This window comes from Lutra lutra, chromosome 8, assembly GCF_902655055.1.
Source record: "Lutra lutra chromosome 8, mLutLut1.2, whole genome shotgun sequence".
Taxonomy (NCBI): Eukaryota; Metazoa; Chordata; class Mammalia; order Carnivora; family Mustelidae; genus Lutra; species Lutra lutra.
The window spans coordinates 39,490,852-39,507,499 of NC_062285.1; the positions used below are offsets into that span (position 1 = coordinate 39,490,852).

Below are 16,648 nucleotides of genomic sequence, written 5' to 3' on the forward strand. Positions count from 1 at the left end.
GCGTATCCCTCCTCTTCTCTCTCTTTTTCTACCTGTGCATGTCCTAAAGCAGGAGTATCATGGACAGAGAGGCCTAAGCATGATGTAACCCAGCAGAGTGGCAATGGACACCAGCTCTGTCACATCCCAGGAGGGGTGGCTTTGTCCCTTCCCCTCACTGGCCGCCCAGAGAGGAGCTCTTTCCCCACACAGCCTGGGTTCCTGGGGAATGCGAGACAGTGTTCATGGAGTGCCCGGTGCTGGGCTTCCTGCAGAGTAGGCACCCAACAAGCATGACGTGTGGGGTCCTTTCAGGCACTTTGCTCTTTCTTGGCCCAACACTCCAAGACTTGCCTAGATGCTGCTTGCCTTCTCCATTGTGGCAGGTTTCCTCCCATGCCCTGGGGTCACACAGTCCTGGAGATGCCCCTGACAGGGAACTTGCCACCAGCCACCTGCGAGCCATGGTTGGGAGAAGCATCTGCTTTTCGGGGGAATCTGCCTCCCTGCAGCCTTGCCCACACTCCCTTGTTCTCCTCTGGGGCCACACAGCTGGGGCTTCTAACATTTGTCTTGAATCCAAATGAAGAGTCGCCCTTTTTATTCATCATAGACTTCATGCTGGTAGATTTGGACCTTCCTTACAACTGCTAGGGACTCCCAAGGGCCTGGCTCTCCCAGAGTCACCATTCTGTGCTTGCTGTTCCTGCATATCGGGTGGGTGCCCTGGGGGGAGCGCAGAAGCGCCTGCAGGCTGGTCTTCCTTCAGGTCTTGATCAGTGGTGTGGCGGTGGATCAGTGGTGAACCATAGAGTGACACGGCATATCCACGAGGACGCCACGGACGCAAGGAAGTGCCCACATGGGGCACTGCAGGCATGGGGAGGGGGGGCCAGTGAAGAGCAATGACTCTGGACCCAGGCTTCCTGGTTCACACTCAGCCTGTGATCTTGGATCCCTTATTTTCTATGCCTCAGTTTCCCCATCTGTGAAATGGGAACCATAGCGGACCATACCTCCTAGGGGCGTCGTGACAGTTCCACGTTACTGTGCAAAACCGTGGTGTGCCGAAACAGGCTCTTACAGGCTCCTGGGGGTGGACTGTGAAACTTTCAGTCTATTTGTGATGTGGATGGAGTTACTCCTCTGGCTTGAAATTGGCCACCATGGGAATATTGACACCCGAGAGAGCAGCAAATGCTACAAATCAGGGCTCCTTCCCCGGGAGCCCCCGTTGTTCAGTATCTACTATCACGCTGCTGTGTGAAACACGACGGTATCCCGTGGGCAGTAAGCAGCCTATAAATATTAGCTAGCGTTACTATTATTTCATTTATTAACTTGACTAATAACCCTGTCCAAAGAAGAAAGGAGATTACTCAGATATAACTGTTTTTAATGAACCTGTATTAGTGACTCCTGGCAATTGCTACTTCTGTTCCAAACTGCTCATGAAGCAGCCGAAGCTGGGGGCTGGTCTTCACACACTCGATCCTTTAGGCATTGCTGTGCCCCACTCCACACTCTGTGCCAGGTTCTGGGGGTCCGCCGCAGAGCTGACAGACAGGCTCTCTGCTCTGGTGCAGCTCACCGTCTCACGGAGAGGACCCATATGGACGCCAGCGAACAGACATCACGGTAGAATTACAGATCGTGATGGGTCTTAGAACAAAACACAATGGGTTCGTTAAAGAGCCGGCTGCCCGCTTCTGACTGCAGGGGTCATAATGGCATGCCGGGGCCGGCTTACACGGCTCACAGTGCCTTGTTCTTTTCTTCCTACCTGTGCATGGGTGATGTCCGGGGGGTGAGCAGGAATCAGCCACGGTGGAGTTATTTATACTGCAGACACCAGCAAACACATTTGCCCCGCTCCTGGAGCCAGCTGTTAGACACGGACTACAGTACCGGAAGTGAGGAAGCTTCCAGAGGGAGGGCACTGAGTCACAGACCCAGTGGACCAAGAGGCCGCTGCTGAGTGGACAGAAATATGACAAGCAGAGGGATGGCCCATGCCAGCTCCCTGAGATGGGAGACATTTTGTGCCTGTCCCATGTGAACTCTGGGTGGTAAGTGACTGACACTTGGGATGATTTTCTGAGTTCTGGAGTCTAGGGGAGGTTTTGCTGCCTTCTACATTGGCACTGATTCAACCACCCTGTTCCGTAGCACTGCCTTCCTCATCCCTGCCCCACTTGGCCAAGCCGTACAGTCCTCTGCCTGTGGCCAATGTGTGAGGTTCCAAGGGTCCTAAGTGGTGGGTGATAGCCCGGGGTAAGGGTGAATCCTGAGGTGGTTTTGGTTGCCTGAGTGTTAGTCCAGCTGTGCAGGGACTAGCTAAGCAGACAAGGTCCTCGGTTCTCAAGGGAGCCAGAACAGGCTAGGACGTGAAGCCAGGCAGACGATATACTAGGGAGAAGGCAGAAGCTCAAGCCCCCCCTGTGTTTCTGGGTGAAAGGGGAGATGGGGATGAAAGAGGGTACCATATTGAAGTTTCTACTATATTGGGGCTAAAAGCACCTGTGGCTCATCTCTGCCAGTCCCGTTCTGGGGTCTGTTGGCTGTAGGGTTTATTCCACGTCCCACCAGATATTGGGGATATTGTTGTCGTCTTTGTCCCACCACTACTAGCTCAAGAATGGGCTGGGTCTGACCTTGTAAGAGAGGTTTATCCATGTACTTGGACCCTGGGAAGCCAAGGAAGAGCTGGTACCAGGGAGATGAATGGGATCCTCCTCCAGCGGCCTGATGGGCTCATGAGGGCCCTACCACTCCCCATTCTACTAACCAGTCTGACAGCCGTCAGGAGAAGGACGAGCCAGTCCTTGACCTTCTGTGATTTCTTTCCCTCCCATCATTCCCAAGCAGTTGCTTGGTGTCCACAGCAATCCCACGAGGTAGGTAAGTCAGATATTATATTCGCTGGCAGATGACAGAGGGGAGCCCCAGGGAGGCTGGAGACTTGTACCAGGTTATGCAACAGACCTTGTTTTTTGGCTCTACTTTTTGCTTTCTCTAAACTCCAGCTTTCTCATTAGGCAGATGGAGTAATAAAACCAACACACGGGTTCCTGTGAGGGTTATGGAGATAATGTAAGTGAAATCACTCTGCAAAGCTGCTATTCAAATGCTAGTAATTTTTTTTTTTTTACTATACTAATTAGAACTGGTTTGAGGATCTTTTGTCTTTGAACCAAAATACCCTTTTTTTTCAAAATTGCTTATTCACCCATTCATTCATTCAGCCATGATTTCTGAATGTTTGTGAGGAGGCAAGTGCTCTGCTAGGTCCTGGAAATAGGAAGCTAGAATCGACAACTAAGAGAAGGAAATCATAGCCTGGAGGCGAGTCAGGCCCTTGGAAGGTGTATGGCAGCTGGCGTGGGTGTCCCCAAAATAGACATGTGAGCAACATGGCAAGGCAGCTGGGGGGTGGCGTGTGCCCGTGCTGTGGTGGGGATGGCATCAGAGAGACCCTGCAGCCTCAAGATGTGCCCCCTGCCTCGCACTCATGACCCTCATGCCCACTCCTCTGTGCTACAGGATCTGCTCTGGGGAACATAAGAGTCTAAAGGGGGGAGACCACTCTCTTCGGACCTGTGGGGTCAGTTGACTCTGATGGACATGCTGGAAGCCCAGAAGACATCAGGCTGGCCTGATTGTTTTGTTTTGCATTTTTTTTTTTTTTTTAAGTCAAACGAACAACCGTGAGTTAGTTTGGCTGGCTCTCTGTAGTAAACACTCCAGATAAAAAGAAAACAAATCCAAAAAAAGAACAAAAAAATCCAGATGTCTAATTGGCAAACTTGAAATTACAGAAGGATCTCCCAATTTAGAGTTTAGAGTGCATTGCTCCCTGTGGTACATTTGGTTATGATTAATCATCCCAAAATTTATGAGCCATGGTCCTGTTGTTGGAACAAACTTCCCATCATCTCTATGGAATTAGAACATAGTTTCCAAGAGGGACCTCAGGGCAACCTTGAACTGACACAGGGTTGGTGATGTGGGGTCCAGATTGAGAGTGGGGCTCTGCAGCCCATAGCTTCTCAGAACCTGGGTATCAATGGCTAAGATTCCCTCTTGAAAATATTGACGTGGAGGAGGTTCAGTTGCCCACAAAGTTCTTGGAGCGAACCCACTGCATTGCACTGACCAGTAGCCCCCCATTTAGTTGCCATACAGCCCACCACAGGAGGTAGCATTTTGCAGACTGGGACACTGGATCTGGGAGTTTAAATGGTTGCTGGTGTGGCTGCAGAAAACAGAAAGACCATCCCTGATGATTCAATTATATTTGGGTCCATAGAAACAACATAGCCTCTTAAAAAAAAAATTAGCCTCAAGGGACTGGTGCAAATTTGAGTCAAACTGGACATTGCAGGCTCTGTTTCTTTTTCCATGTCAGCTACTTCTCCCAGTAAACTTTGCAGAATGCCTTTTACATGCTTAATATGTGTCTGAAGAATCAAAGCATTTTGGCACAACCCAACATCTTAGGGATGTTTGGGTTCAATCCCCTTCCTTTTTTTCCCCCACAATAAGAAAATGGAGGACCCAAAGGGGAGGAAATGTTTGACCAAGGTTGATTGTCACCTGGAATAAGAACAGAAGTTGTCTGGCTCTCGGACACTGGCAGAAGGTTGTGAAAATCGAGCATTGTAGAGAAACACCCAAGCTAGGGGATGAAGGGACTGAGGGGAGGCCTGCCTTTTTCCTCTCACAAAGGGCCCATCTACTCACCAAGCCAAGCCAGGGCTACACCTGCTCTCAGAAATGTTTGGATGCAGAAGGGTGACATTAAGCGAAGTGAAGCACAGACTAATTTTTAAAAATAGGGTTAGTTGATTCCTCCTGCCTTTCTACGACCCACCGTGTCTCTCCCTCTCTTTCTCTCTCTCATTTATCTATCTACCTGCCTGTCATCTATCGTATCCATAGTGATCCAGATATAGCAATGAATGTAGAGAGCACTACTGCAGAGGACAGGGACAACATTCACTTATCCTGGGGACACCCCAGGAATATTCTGTACATACCCATCTGTCAGACTAGACTATAAGTCCTTGCCCATCTCTACTTCTTGCAGTCCTACTGGAGTCCTGTCCATGGAACGATCCCCAGTGAACCATGTACTAGGCATCCAGAGTGGAGGCTGTGGGGCCCCACAGGCAGGAGAACACACCTTCCTGAGCCACATGGAAATCATGATCTAACGTAGGAGAGGGAGCAGACCTATAGTCCCATACACAGAAGCAGATATTAGGGAAGAGCCTTCAAAGAATGTGCAAAGAGAGAAGAAAAGGAGTCCACCTTGAGGGCATCACAATAAGTGAAAGAAGTCAGAGAGAGAAGAATAAATATTGACTGCATGATTTCATTAAGAAATAGAATCTACAAAACCAAACCAAACCCAGACTCATAGACACAGAGAACAGACTGCTGGTTGCCAGAGGAGGGGTAGGGGGTGGTGAGGAAAGGGTGAAGGCATTTAAGAGGTACAAACTTCCAGTTATAAAATAACTAAGTCATGGGGATGGAATGTGCCACATGAGAAATAAAGTCAATAATTTGTACCAAGTTTATACGGTGACGGATGGTAACTAGATTTTTCGTGGTGATCAGTTTGCAATTTACATACGCAATGTCAAATCACCGTGTTGTGCACAGGAAATTAATATAATATGATATGTCAGTTATTCTTCAACAACAAAGATTTGCAAAAGTAAGACAAACCAGGCTTTGCACTCAAATAATGAGGCAGGTGGGGCAGGCGTTAATTGTCAGCTCTTTCTCAGGCTGAGAAATAAGGTAGGCATTCTCTTTGCATTTTCAAAAATCTCTTACTTTGTCCTCTTGTGAATCCTCTCAAGTCATCCCGGGCCCTGCCCACTTCCTTCCTGCTCTTGGGTTGTGGAGTACCCCCAGAGGAGCAGAGTTTTGATACCTACTCCTCCCACCCCTTCTGAAACTTTTGGAGAAGACTAGGCCTTCCTGATCTTACCACTTAGGGGTAGGGCTCTACAAGTAGTTGCCACCAAGTCTGGGCCTCACTCTAGAGTGATCAGAACTAAGGTGCGTCTGCAAAGTGTCTGACTGCTTACGGAGCAGGACTTAACCTGATTAAGACTTGATTAAACGCCGGTACTGGAGAGCAAAATCATCATTAGAAACTGCTAGTGGGCACTTCCTCACCTGCATTATCCAATGTGAGGACATGAAACAAAACACTTTTGTTTTGTTTTGTTTGCCCTTTGTCATCCAGGAGCCTCTAATCCAAATTCATTTTCGTGAAGCTCAGATTCAGGACAGATGTGTTCTCTTTGTGTGTATAAGTTTTTGTTTTTAGTTTTTTTTTTTTTCACTCCTGAGTACAAGCTATTGTTCAATTTTCCCAGCAAAGCTCAGGCACGGTGTGATTTTTCAGAAGATGGTGCAGAAAGAGAATTTCAGAGCATGAATATGTGTATCCTTTCAGCAGAAATGTTTGGATGGATTCAGCCAACCGATACATCACCCGTCGATTTCATAACATCATCTAAGATAGTGTTTGCTGTGATCTTTAGAGCAACAAATGCAAAAAGAGACTCCAAAATTATGTGTACGACTGTGTCAGATGATCAAAAACCCAGCTAAGAAGCTTCTCCTGCCCTGGAGGGATTGGAAGATCTAGGAAGTGACTCATGAGCAGAGGTCACTAAGAGCAGGAGAGTGGTCCCGGCCTTATGCCCTTCACTTCTCCATCACTGGTCAGGAAGGGGGGACATGTCAGGTGATGTCTACCTTCCCTTGAGCCCTGGCTCTGAATCTGGCACTTCACATTTGCTATTTCATCGTATCAGTTCAACTACCCACTAAGTAGATACTACTTTCCTTGGTTGTTTTCTAGGGAATCAGAGTTCAGTTAGGTCAAGTAACTTGTGCAAAGTCATATAGTTAATAATGAGAAAAATCAGGACCTAAACCCCTGACTACAGAGCCCATGCTCTTGTCAAGACCCCAAGTTGCGTTCCTTCCAAACCTACTGGGAGGTGAGCCCTGGACATGAACATCCTTACCCTTTGGGTCTGAACCATCATAGTGGCCCAAAATGGGATGGGGACTGTGATCACAGTGTTAGAGTCATAGCATATTAGACTTGGTCTCTACTTCTACATCGACCGTTGCACCCCTCTAAGCCTCACTTCTAAACGAGAATAATAATAATGTGCTTACTTCATGGAGTCGCTAAGAAGATGACATGATAAGGATCACAGGCTCGGCACAGGGCCAGGACATAGTCAATGCCTCATACATTTCAGGGAGAAAACATGCAAGTAGTTTGCAGTTCTCTGTGTACAAGTAGCTTGGTGAAGGGTGAGGTATGTTGCATTCTAAAAGCAGGATCAGAGCAAGGCTAGGAAAAAACAAAACAAACAAACTAACTAACAAAAAAACAGGGCTAAGACCTGTAGGTCTGGCCCTGATGTGGGGTGCTCGTGGTTCCAGGCTAGGGTCCCTGCAAAGTGTGGCCGTGGGGTTCCTATTTTCCAGTCATCACCATATTTAAGGGTAAAGTGGAAGAGGTGGAGCTGCCTGTGGAGAAGGTAGACATCATCATCAGCGAGTGGATGGGCTACTGTCTGTTCTATGAGTCAATGCTCAACACGGTCATCTTTGCCAGGGACAAGTGGCTGGTAAGTGTCCTGCATGCTGTGCCCTTGTTGGTCTGCTGGCTGTCCTGCTGCTCTGCCCCCGGCCGACAGTCTAGGAAGAACACAAGGACTCCAGAAAGGGCTTGGGCTGGAAGGTCACTCCCTCCCTCTCCCTTTCCTTAAACCAGATCTGCTTCAGAGGACAGAATGATGGCACCCAGGTCCAGCATGTCTGCCACATTGTTCTATAGGTCTAACCTTGGCCTCTGGTTATAATCAACACCCATTTTCTGTTGTCAAGACAAAAATCTATTCTGGTCAACAGGTACTTAGGACTTGTTTCTCTGCCAGAGAGCTGAGCATGCTTCTGTCTCTGGCTTGTCCAAGCTTAAGGGTCATTATCACCTTTCACTGTTCCCCATTGAACTTACCTTTGCCCCAGTTCATTTGTCTTATGGTCTCTACCTAGGTCCTTCACATTTTCCCCTCTCCCAAATAAAAATTGAACATTGCCATCCTAGCCCTAACCCTGGCCAAGGTGACAGTCTGCTGAATGAGAAATGCTGGCAAGGGGGTGCCTGTCTGGTGACTCTATGTGCAGTTCAAAATGTGATGTCTTTGTCAGGTGAATAGATTACGAGACCCATTTCCCCACAATTCATCAACAGAAACCTGGAGGGCTTATGTTTCCAGACCGGGCAGCTTTGTACGTGGTAGCAATAGAAGACAGACAGTACAAGGACTTCAAAATCCACTGTAAGTTGCCTTTTAAGTTTTTGTATGGCTTTTTGTTTTCTTTCTCACATTTGGGGTGGGAGGTACTACAGTGGTCCTGAGATGAGCATCCTGTCTCATGAATACAGCTGCTATGCTTATGGAGGAGTTTACCTGTGACTTATTCTGGATTCTTCTAAGTGTTTTCCCCTGGTCCCAAGGGTGGGAGGGCTACAGAGAGAAAATAAGCAACGCAGTTGATTTAAGAGACATATCCTGGGGTGAGAGAATGAATACAATGTGAATGAAAAATGAGCTGAAGCAGCAGAAGCTGATTTTTGTAGGGAACATCAGGCCAGTGGGCTGGGAGCCTGTGGAGGTTTGGTTATCTCAAAAGTCCACCACAGGTGTCAGAAATGGTGGGTCGCTAGCCAGCTCTGCCATTCTAAATCCTGCCTGCATGCTACTTGAATTTATCGGAATGATAGTGACTCTTCTTTACATTAAGTATATTTTTTACTTTGTGGTTCTTTTGGGGAAATGGATGGCAGTGGGAGTGGGGAGGGATGGAGACTCTGCACATACGCATATGGGCACGTGTGCACATGGGTTGTCAGGGACTCATATCCAAACCTATATTCATACTGCTTTATCAGCTGAGAATTTGTTCTTTTAGGGGGAAAAAAGCCAAACAAACAAAACCCTCTCCAATGTTTTGTCTGGTCTGAAAAGGATGCTTTGTTCTTTTAAATTTAGAGGGTAGCATTTCTCAGTGACACAGGCTAGGTCCTCAAGCTTATTCCAAATGTGTTTTCATCACTTAGAAACAGCTATGTCTCCTCAGCCTGAAGAAAACATGACAAAGGAGCAAAGAACCCCTCACACAGGCAAGCACACACACAGTCCAGCCCAAAGCAGGAACTCCACACAGTGCAATGGAGTCGGCAGACTTGGGGTTCCTGTCCCTGCAGTGATCAAACCCTCCTTGGCAAGACCACTGCAGAGGGGCTCACAGACTGAACACATGATTAGCGCCTTCTGCCCCTAGAGGCTGAGACTTGATAGTTTAGTTCGACAAATCATTGCTCCATTGAGTCACCCAATTGCCATCTAATTCTTGCTAGTGCCATTCATGACTCCCCAGTCAGACTGCACCATGGAATGTGTATATTGGTGTGTGTGTTCACACTCTTCTGGAAATAGAACATGAGAGCACAAAATTCAGAGTCAGGTTCAGGAGATGACAGAAGCGGGACAGTTACGCAAAGCTCTGTGCCCTTTGCCTTCAGCCAGTCCGTTGTCATTTCTGAAATTTGATGAGCAGGGGGAGGGAGAGCAGCCTATGTTAGATGATCATGTTTCAAAGTCTGCCAGCCCTGGGTTCAAATCCTACCTGGATGACTTGGAAGAAATTACCTAACTCCTTTGGCCTCACTGGTTATATCACCAATCCTATACACTAGCCAAGAAGATCAAGTGAGATAATGTATATGAAAGGATGTGAGAGCTCCTGGAGGTACATGGCATCAGACTGGACCTAGGCACTGAACACATCACTAAGCCCCTTTCTGCTTGTAGCTCTGGTAAGCGAGCCTGACTGCCAAGCTTGTTGGCCTCCAGTGGCTCAGAATCTAGGACAGATGTGCTCTCAAAGTAGATCGCAGAAACAACTCAATGGTGAGCATTGATCAATGTATGTATAAATAGGACATATTTTGCCCTGAAGCTTTATTATAATGCTGCTTTTGGAGTTCTGGATGTCAACTATACCAAATCGTGTTTTGAAGAGAACCTTCAGGTGCATTCTTCGTTCTTATGCACAAATATTTATTGAGCCCTGACCCTGGGCACTGCTCTTTAAGGGACTTCTCATTTCCTAAAAGCCAACGTACCTAACCCTCTTCCTTTCTCTGGATTATGTTTGGGCCCCTGTGGCAGACGCACCTTGTAGCAAGGTAGCTGGAGCTGGAGAGGGATGCATGGACCCTGACAGGTGCGAGAGGGTGGTTGATGCTCCTCATGTGCTGGTCCAGGACTGGAGAACATGTGATTTAATCTTACATTGCCCACTGCAATTTTGATAGGTTCTGGGAAAGAAAGAAAAAATTAAATCAGCTTTAAAAAATTTAAATCCTCTTTTCTTGTGAAGTGTTTGCTCTAGAGTCTTCTATCCAAAACCACCCCCCCAAAACCCCAGACCTAAAAAATAAAAATCAAACATACATTTAAAATTTATTTGAAAAACTGTGAAGTTTTCCATTTAAAAATTTTTTAATGATCTGTTTTTGTTTTTAGTAAAGGAAGCAAGGCTGTTTAGAAATCTGTTTCAAATAAACAGAGATTTTGGTTACTCTGAGTTTTAAACCAAAGTAAAGCATAAAGGATGCTGGTTGCTAAGGGAACAATTGTAAGCAAATTTCAGTTGATTCAAGAACGGGCTAAAAAAGAAAAATCTTAAAGTGGGGCAGGAGAATGAGACAAGCCCAGACTCTTTCATAAAGTAAATTGTTATAAAACAGCTTCCTCCCTGCCCCTCTCCTCCTTTCCATGACCTTCCCCTTCCCTCTCCTCCCTTTCCCCCTTCTTTTCCCTCCCCTCTCCCTTCTTCTCTCCTTTTCTTTCTCAACCACATGCAACATGGAAACACAAAAATGAGTGAAACACAGAAGTTGCCCTCATTTTGCTAACCGACTTCTAGAGAACACAGAGAAAGAGAGGCAAATGATTGGCATGTACTAGGCTCACAAAACACATGTTGTTGAGTGAATGAATGAAGAAACAAATGAAGGTGTAAAAGTAAGCAGTTGAGGAATGTTCAAGGCATAGTGTTTAAACACGAGAGAGAGGAGCAATCATTTTTTAACATATCTACTATGGAGGAGATTTAAAGAATCTTAAAACTGGAAGGAAGCGTGGTAAGTGTTCTCTCCAATACATGAACCTGACCCAATACACGAATCTCCAACCTGCTGAAGGTCAGAGTTACGGACATCAGCTTCCTGGCTCACGAGAAGATGAAAAGGAAGGCCTCCTGTGGTGTCAGTGGTGGTGCAGCCCAGAGTGGGGAGTGCAAAGGCAGGACCACTTGGAGGGCTCCGTTATTCTCCATATGGTTCTTTCCTACCTTCTTCCCTAACACCCAGAGTTCTAGTCTCTGGCTCTCTTCTATTTTAGTTTACTTTTTTAAAAAGATTATATTTATTTATGTGAGAGAGAGAGAGTGAGTGAGAGAAAGAGAGAGAGCACAAGCTGGGGGTGGGAGGGAGTTGCAGAGGGAGAGAGAGAAACAGACTGTCCGCTGAGCAAGGAGCCTGATGCAGGACTCGATCCCAGGATCCTGGGATCATGATCTGAGCCAAAGGCAGATGCTTAACCGACTGAGCCATCCTGGTGCCTCTCTCCCCTATTTTATACAAGGAGTTGCCTGTGCCTGAGAGACTAAAATGTATGAAACTATTATAAACACCTTCCCTTCTGTCTAGAGGAGAAACTGTAAGAAGTGCCTCATGGCACTTGCTCTGTTTCCTGTTAACCCATCCAGAGGCAGTGCCCTTTACCCTAGTGGAGAAACTGAAACTGTGGGGCCAGGGTGGGGGAGAAGGATACAGCTCCAGCTCTCTCCAGTGAAACGTAAAGTTGGTTCCCCAGTACTTCATATTTCTTTTTCTGCAACTGCTTTTGAGATTTTTCTCTTCATTTTGATATTCATCATATTGATGCTGACATGTCTACGCTGTATTTTCCTTTGTATTTATCCCGCTTGGGGTTCTATAGCATTCTTGGATCTATAAGTTGATGATTTCATTGATTCAGGAAAATTTTCAGCCATTATCTCTACAAATACTTTTTCCTGCCTGATTCTCTTTCTCTTCTCCTTTGGGGACTCCAATTACATGTATGTTAGATACTGATTGATATTGTCCCATGGATCTTGGGTACTGTATTTTTTCTCTCTCTGTGTATAAGTTCGGATAATCTTTTTTGACCTATTTTGAAGTTATTCACTCCTTCCTCTGATATATGCATTCTTTTAATAAGCACGTTGAAAGGATTCTTCACCCTGATACTGTGATTTTCTTTTCTTTTCTTTTTTTAAAGGCTTTATTTATTCATTTGACAGAGAGAAACACAGCAAGAGAGGGAACACAAGCAGTGGGAGTGGGAGAGGGAGAGGGAGAAGCAGGCTCCCCACTGAGCTGGGAGCCCAATGCGAGGCTTGATCCTGGGACTCTGGGATCATGACCTGAGCCGAAGGCAGATGCTGAGGCACCCAGACACCCCTGATACTGTGATTTTCATCTAGCCTTTCCATTGGCTCATTTTATAGTTTCCATCTCACCAGTGAAATTCCCCATCTGTTCATGCATGTTTTTCCATTGGATTCTTTAACTTCTTTATTATAGATACTTTAAAGTCTCTATTGGATAATTCCAACACCTGAGCTATCTCTAAGTCTGCTTCTATTGATTATATTTTCTTCTGATCATGGCTCAAGTTTTTTTCCTTTTTCATCCATCTTGTAATTTTTTTCTTAATGCTGGGCAATGTCAGTAAATGAACAGTAGAGACAGATGCACAATAGTTATACCCAGAAAAGAGTATGCGTTTTCTCTGCCAGGCTGTTAGAGTGAGGATTTGAGTCAATTTAGTCTGTCATAATGATAGGTTGGGGCTTGGCTGTTGCTTTAGTTACATTCATTGTGCTACAATGCAGTCCTTTCTGAGAGTTTGTTTTTAATCCATAAACAAAATCACAGGTCCTTCTGATGTTATTGTTTAAATTCAAATAAGAAATTAATAACAATATTTCTTGGTAGCCAATGGCCCTCACTCCACATTCACTCAGTCAATAAGCAAGACAGAGTTGCACAACAACAACAACAACAAAAATCTGTTGGATTAGTGCTGGCTCCCATCCCTGCTCCACTTCTGCTAAAGGAGCTAGTGGGAAATAAATGGTTAGCAGAAAAAAGAGAAAACAAATTTAATGTCCTGGGTAAACTTTTTCTTGAATAACTAAAGGCAGGGTGGTCTAGCTGGGAAGAAAAACATGAATTAACCTCTGAAAATGTAACTAAAATACTGGGCATTGCAAAGCAGTGTAGAGCATTAAATATTTGGGAATGAATTTCAATTAAAAAAGCATTACCTGTGTGCTTGTATTGTGCTAGATACTGGGCTATAGGTGTTGAGGATATAGAAGAAGTAATCCCATAGTTGGGAATAGTTAGGAAAGGTTTCACAAAAGCAGGGGATATTAAGCTCATCATTTCTTGACTGTAAGGGAATTTCCTTTCTTCCTTTCTTTCTTCCTTCCTTCCTTCCTTTCTTTCTTTCTTTCTTTCTTTTTTTCTTTCTTTCTTTCTTTCTTTCTTTCTTTCTTTCTTTCTTTCTTTCTTTCTTTCTTTCTTTCTTTCTTTCTTTCTTCTTTCTTTCTTTCTTTTACAAAGAGAGAGTGTGAGAAAGAGAGCATGTGTATGTGGTAGGAAGAAGACCAGAGGGGGAGGGACAGGGGGGATCTCAAGCAGACTCCCCACTGAGCACAGAGCCTGATATAGGGCTAATCTCATGACCCTGAGATTATGACCTGGGTTGAAATCAAGATTGGACTGTTGACTGACTGAGTCACCCAGGCACCCCTACTTACATAGATCTGTAAAATTCCACCTTCCTGGATCCCAAATCTGGAGATTCTGATTTAGGAGGTCTGGTATGGACCCAGGAATTCATATTTTTAAAAAAGCATTCCAGATGATTCTGGAGCACAGAACCACTGGACCCAACTCCTCACTTTACATGCAAGCCTGGAGAAGAGGCTTGATCTGTCCATGGCAACACAGCTCAGATGGTGACAAAGCCAGAGCTCAAATCACATAATGATAACAACCACTGTGTATCAGCTGCTCTATGTTCCAGGCATCTCCTTACATACTCTACTTATATTATCACATTTAACCCTCATGACAACCCAATAGAATAGCTGTGATTATCATCATCTCTATTTTAAAGAAGAGACCAACTCTTTGAGAGCTAAATTTTTGCTAATATTACATAACAAATAAATGGCAGAGCCCAGAGTTGAAGTGTGAAGCCCAGGTCTTTAAACATCATGCACATAGACTCTCTTCTATATTTGCCCAAAACGTGCCCTGAGCCTCAACTTAAGGCAGGGCTGAGAGAGAGAAGGAGCAGGAACATGGCAGCAGCAGGTATCTTAAGGAAAGATTTTAAATGAAGACAGTGTGTTTAGTGTATATGTTTTATCCAGGGACTTCCAGACTCTAGAAGGGGGTCTCCCCTGAAACACGTCCCATTGCCAACCGAGCAGCTTCCTTCTCCAAATGTAGGTTTCAACTGGGAATTTGGCACCAACCTCATGTGCTTTAATGGATATGACTGGCATCTTATCCTCAAGCCAGAATTTCGTAAGTGCTCACCCTCTGGGAGATGATTATTTTTGCTGCCTCTTCTCCCTGAGAAAGGTCTTTGTGTGCCTTAGAAAGGAGTCAAAGAAGCACAGCTTTCACTGACTGTTCCGACCTCCTTCCTCACACACCCCCTCTCTTAAACATACAGAAACATAGTTCCCAAAGGTACTGTTTGCTTGATGCAAATTTTAAAAGGAAATTTAATCCTATAAGATTTTAGAGAAAAGCATCTCTCCTTCGATGCATTTCTGGACCCATCTGCATAAACAGACAAATGAGATTCAGCTGCTCAGTAACTAAAGCTGCTGCTTAGGCCACACCCTCTGCAGTACTGGGAGAGGAAATTGCATTCCTGGTTGCTGTCACAACTGGGTCAGTGCAGCTGAAGGATCAGGGGACAAGCTAGAGTGAGCCCTAGCTCTTCCATCTCCCTAATGCAGGATCTGGACCCAGATATTATGTGTGAGCCAGATGCCAACTTCCCCCAACCTATTTCATTGACTGTCAATGGAAGTATCCCCTGGAGGTTGCTGGATAGATTAAATGAAGAGTCTGGCTTGAGCTAGGTGATCAGTCAATGGTAGCAATGATTGCCGTGAATTAAGAATGGTCTTAGGCCATCAGATGTGCATTCCTTCACTCACCACCCTTGCATCCTACATCTTTCTCCCTCTCAAAGCATCTTATAAGCAGCCATAAGGGGCCAATGAGCACCACTGGGCTGGTTGTGCACTACCTGGGGGATATTTCTTATGGGATGGATTCTTAGTGAGTACATTATGGCATGTGAGAAAGACAGACTCATGACCCACCCTCCCCCCTCATTTTGCAGTTGAGAAAACAGAGGTTCAGAGAGGTTAGGGAATTAGCACAAGGGCCTAGTCAGTAAGTGCTGGTGCTGGGATTCAAACTAGTCTATATCATTTTAAGAGCCCATGTTTCTCTTTGCTTTGTTGAAGATTCAGTGGGTGGAGACAGGAGAAGGGAGAGAGATGGATCTTCTAAGTGCGCAGAATGGCCGAGCAAAGGCACCAAGATAGAAATGTGGGTGCCAGATAAGGGTTTGTAGGAGATGCTGCTGGCTCAGAGAGAGGGAAAATAGATCCAGGAAGAGGCAGGCAATCTGGATTCCAGTCTTGATCCTGTGGCATTCTAGCTGTGTGACCTTAGAGAAGTTTTTCAGCCTCTCTGAGTTTTAGTTTTCCTAACCATCAAGTGGGATCTGTACATCCAGCCAAGCTCTCCACTCCATGAGCAATTCTTCTATTCTGATTTCAGGGGAATGTGGGCTGTCCCTTCCCCCGCTTGGGGATACTGTGCTCTAGCACTCGGGAGGGCTGGGAAGACTTCTGGGGGTCCTGCTGCTGGCCCTCATGGCTCACTCTGTTTTCGCAGGGTGGGAGAATGTCTATGGCTTTGATATGACCTGTATCCGAGATGTTGCCATGAAGGAGCCTTTGGTGGACATCGTGGATCCAAAGCAAGTGGTGACCAATGCCTGTTTAATAAAGGTCTGTAGACTCCTCCTGCTCAGGCCCAAGCATGCTGGCAACCCAGCTGTGCCACCCTGGAAAGCCATGGGCCTGGAGTACCCCGGCCTGGCGAGGCAAGGCCAACTTGGCCAGATCCCCTGGCACCCCAAGGTGACTGCCCATCAGAGAGAGGCACAAGGCAGAGGCACAGAGAGAGCCACTGGACTCCACGGGGGCACAGCTGAAGGGAGGGAGTCGGGTCACATCCCTCAGTGATTCAGGGGGAAGGGCCTGGGGGAGGGGGCATCAGTGGAGAGGCAGGAGGGTATGCTTAGGTTGCGGCAAGTTCCTCCATTCAGAGGTGGATGGCACTCTTGGGGAAGCAATCCAATCCCTCCAACGGCTCTGTAATCGGCATTAC

General features: G+C 46.1%; 1 protein-coding gene across 1 annotated transcript in view; it reads left to right on the forward strand.

Moving 5' to 3' along the window:
• Window positions 1–16,648, forward strand: part of PRMT8 (protein arginine methyltransferase 8) — a 101,948-nt gene that overhangs the window by 69,492 nt on the left and 15,808 nt on the right. Inside the window, exons 5-7 of the mRNA XM_047742943.1 lie at window positions 7,513–7,655; window positions 8,282–8,369; window positions 16,151–16,266. Coding sequence (XP_047598899.1) covers window positions 7,513–7,655; window positions 8,282–8,369; window positions 16,151–16,266 — 347 coding nt within the window. The remainder of the gene's footprint in view (window positions 1–7,512; window positions 7,656–8,281; window positions 8,370–16,150; window positions 16,267–16,648) is intronic.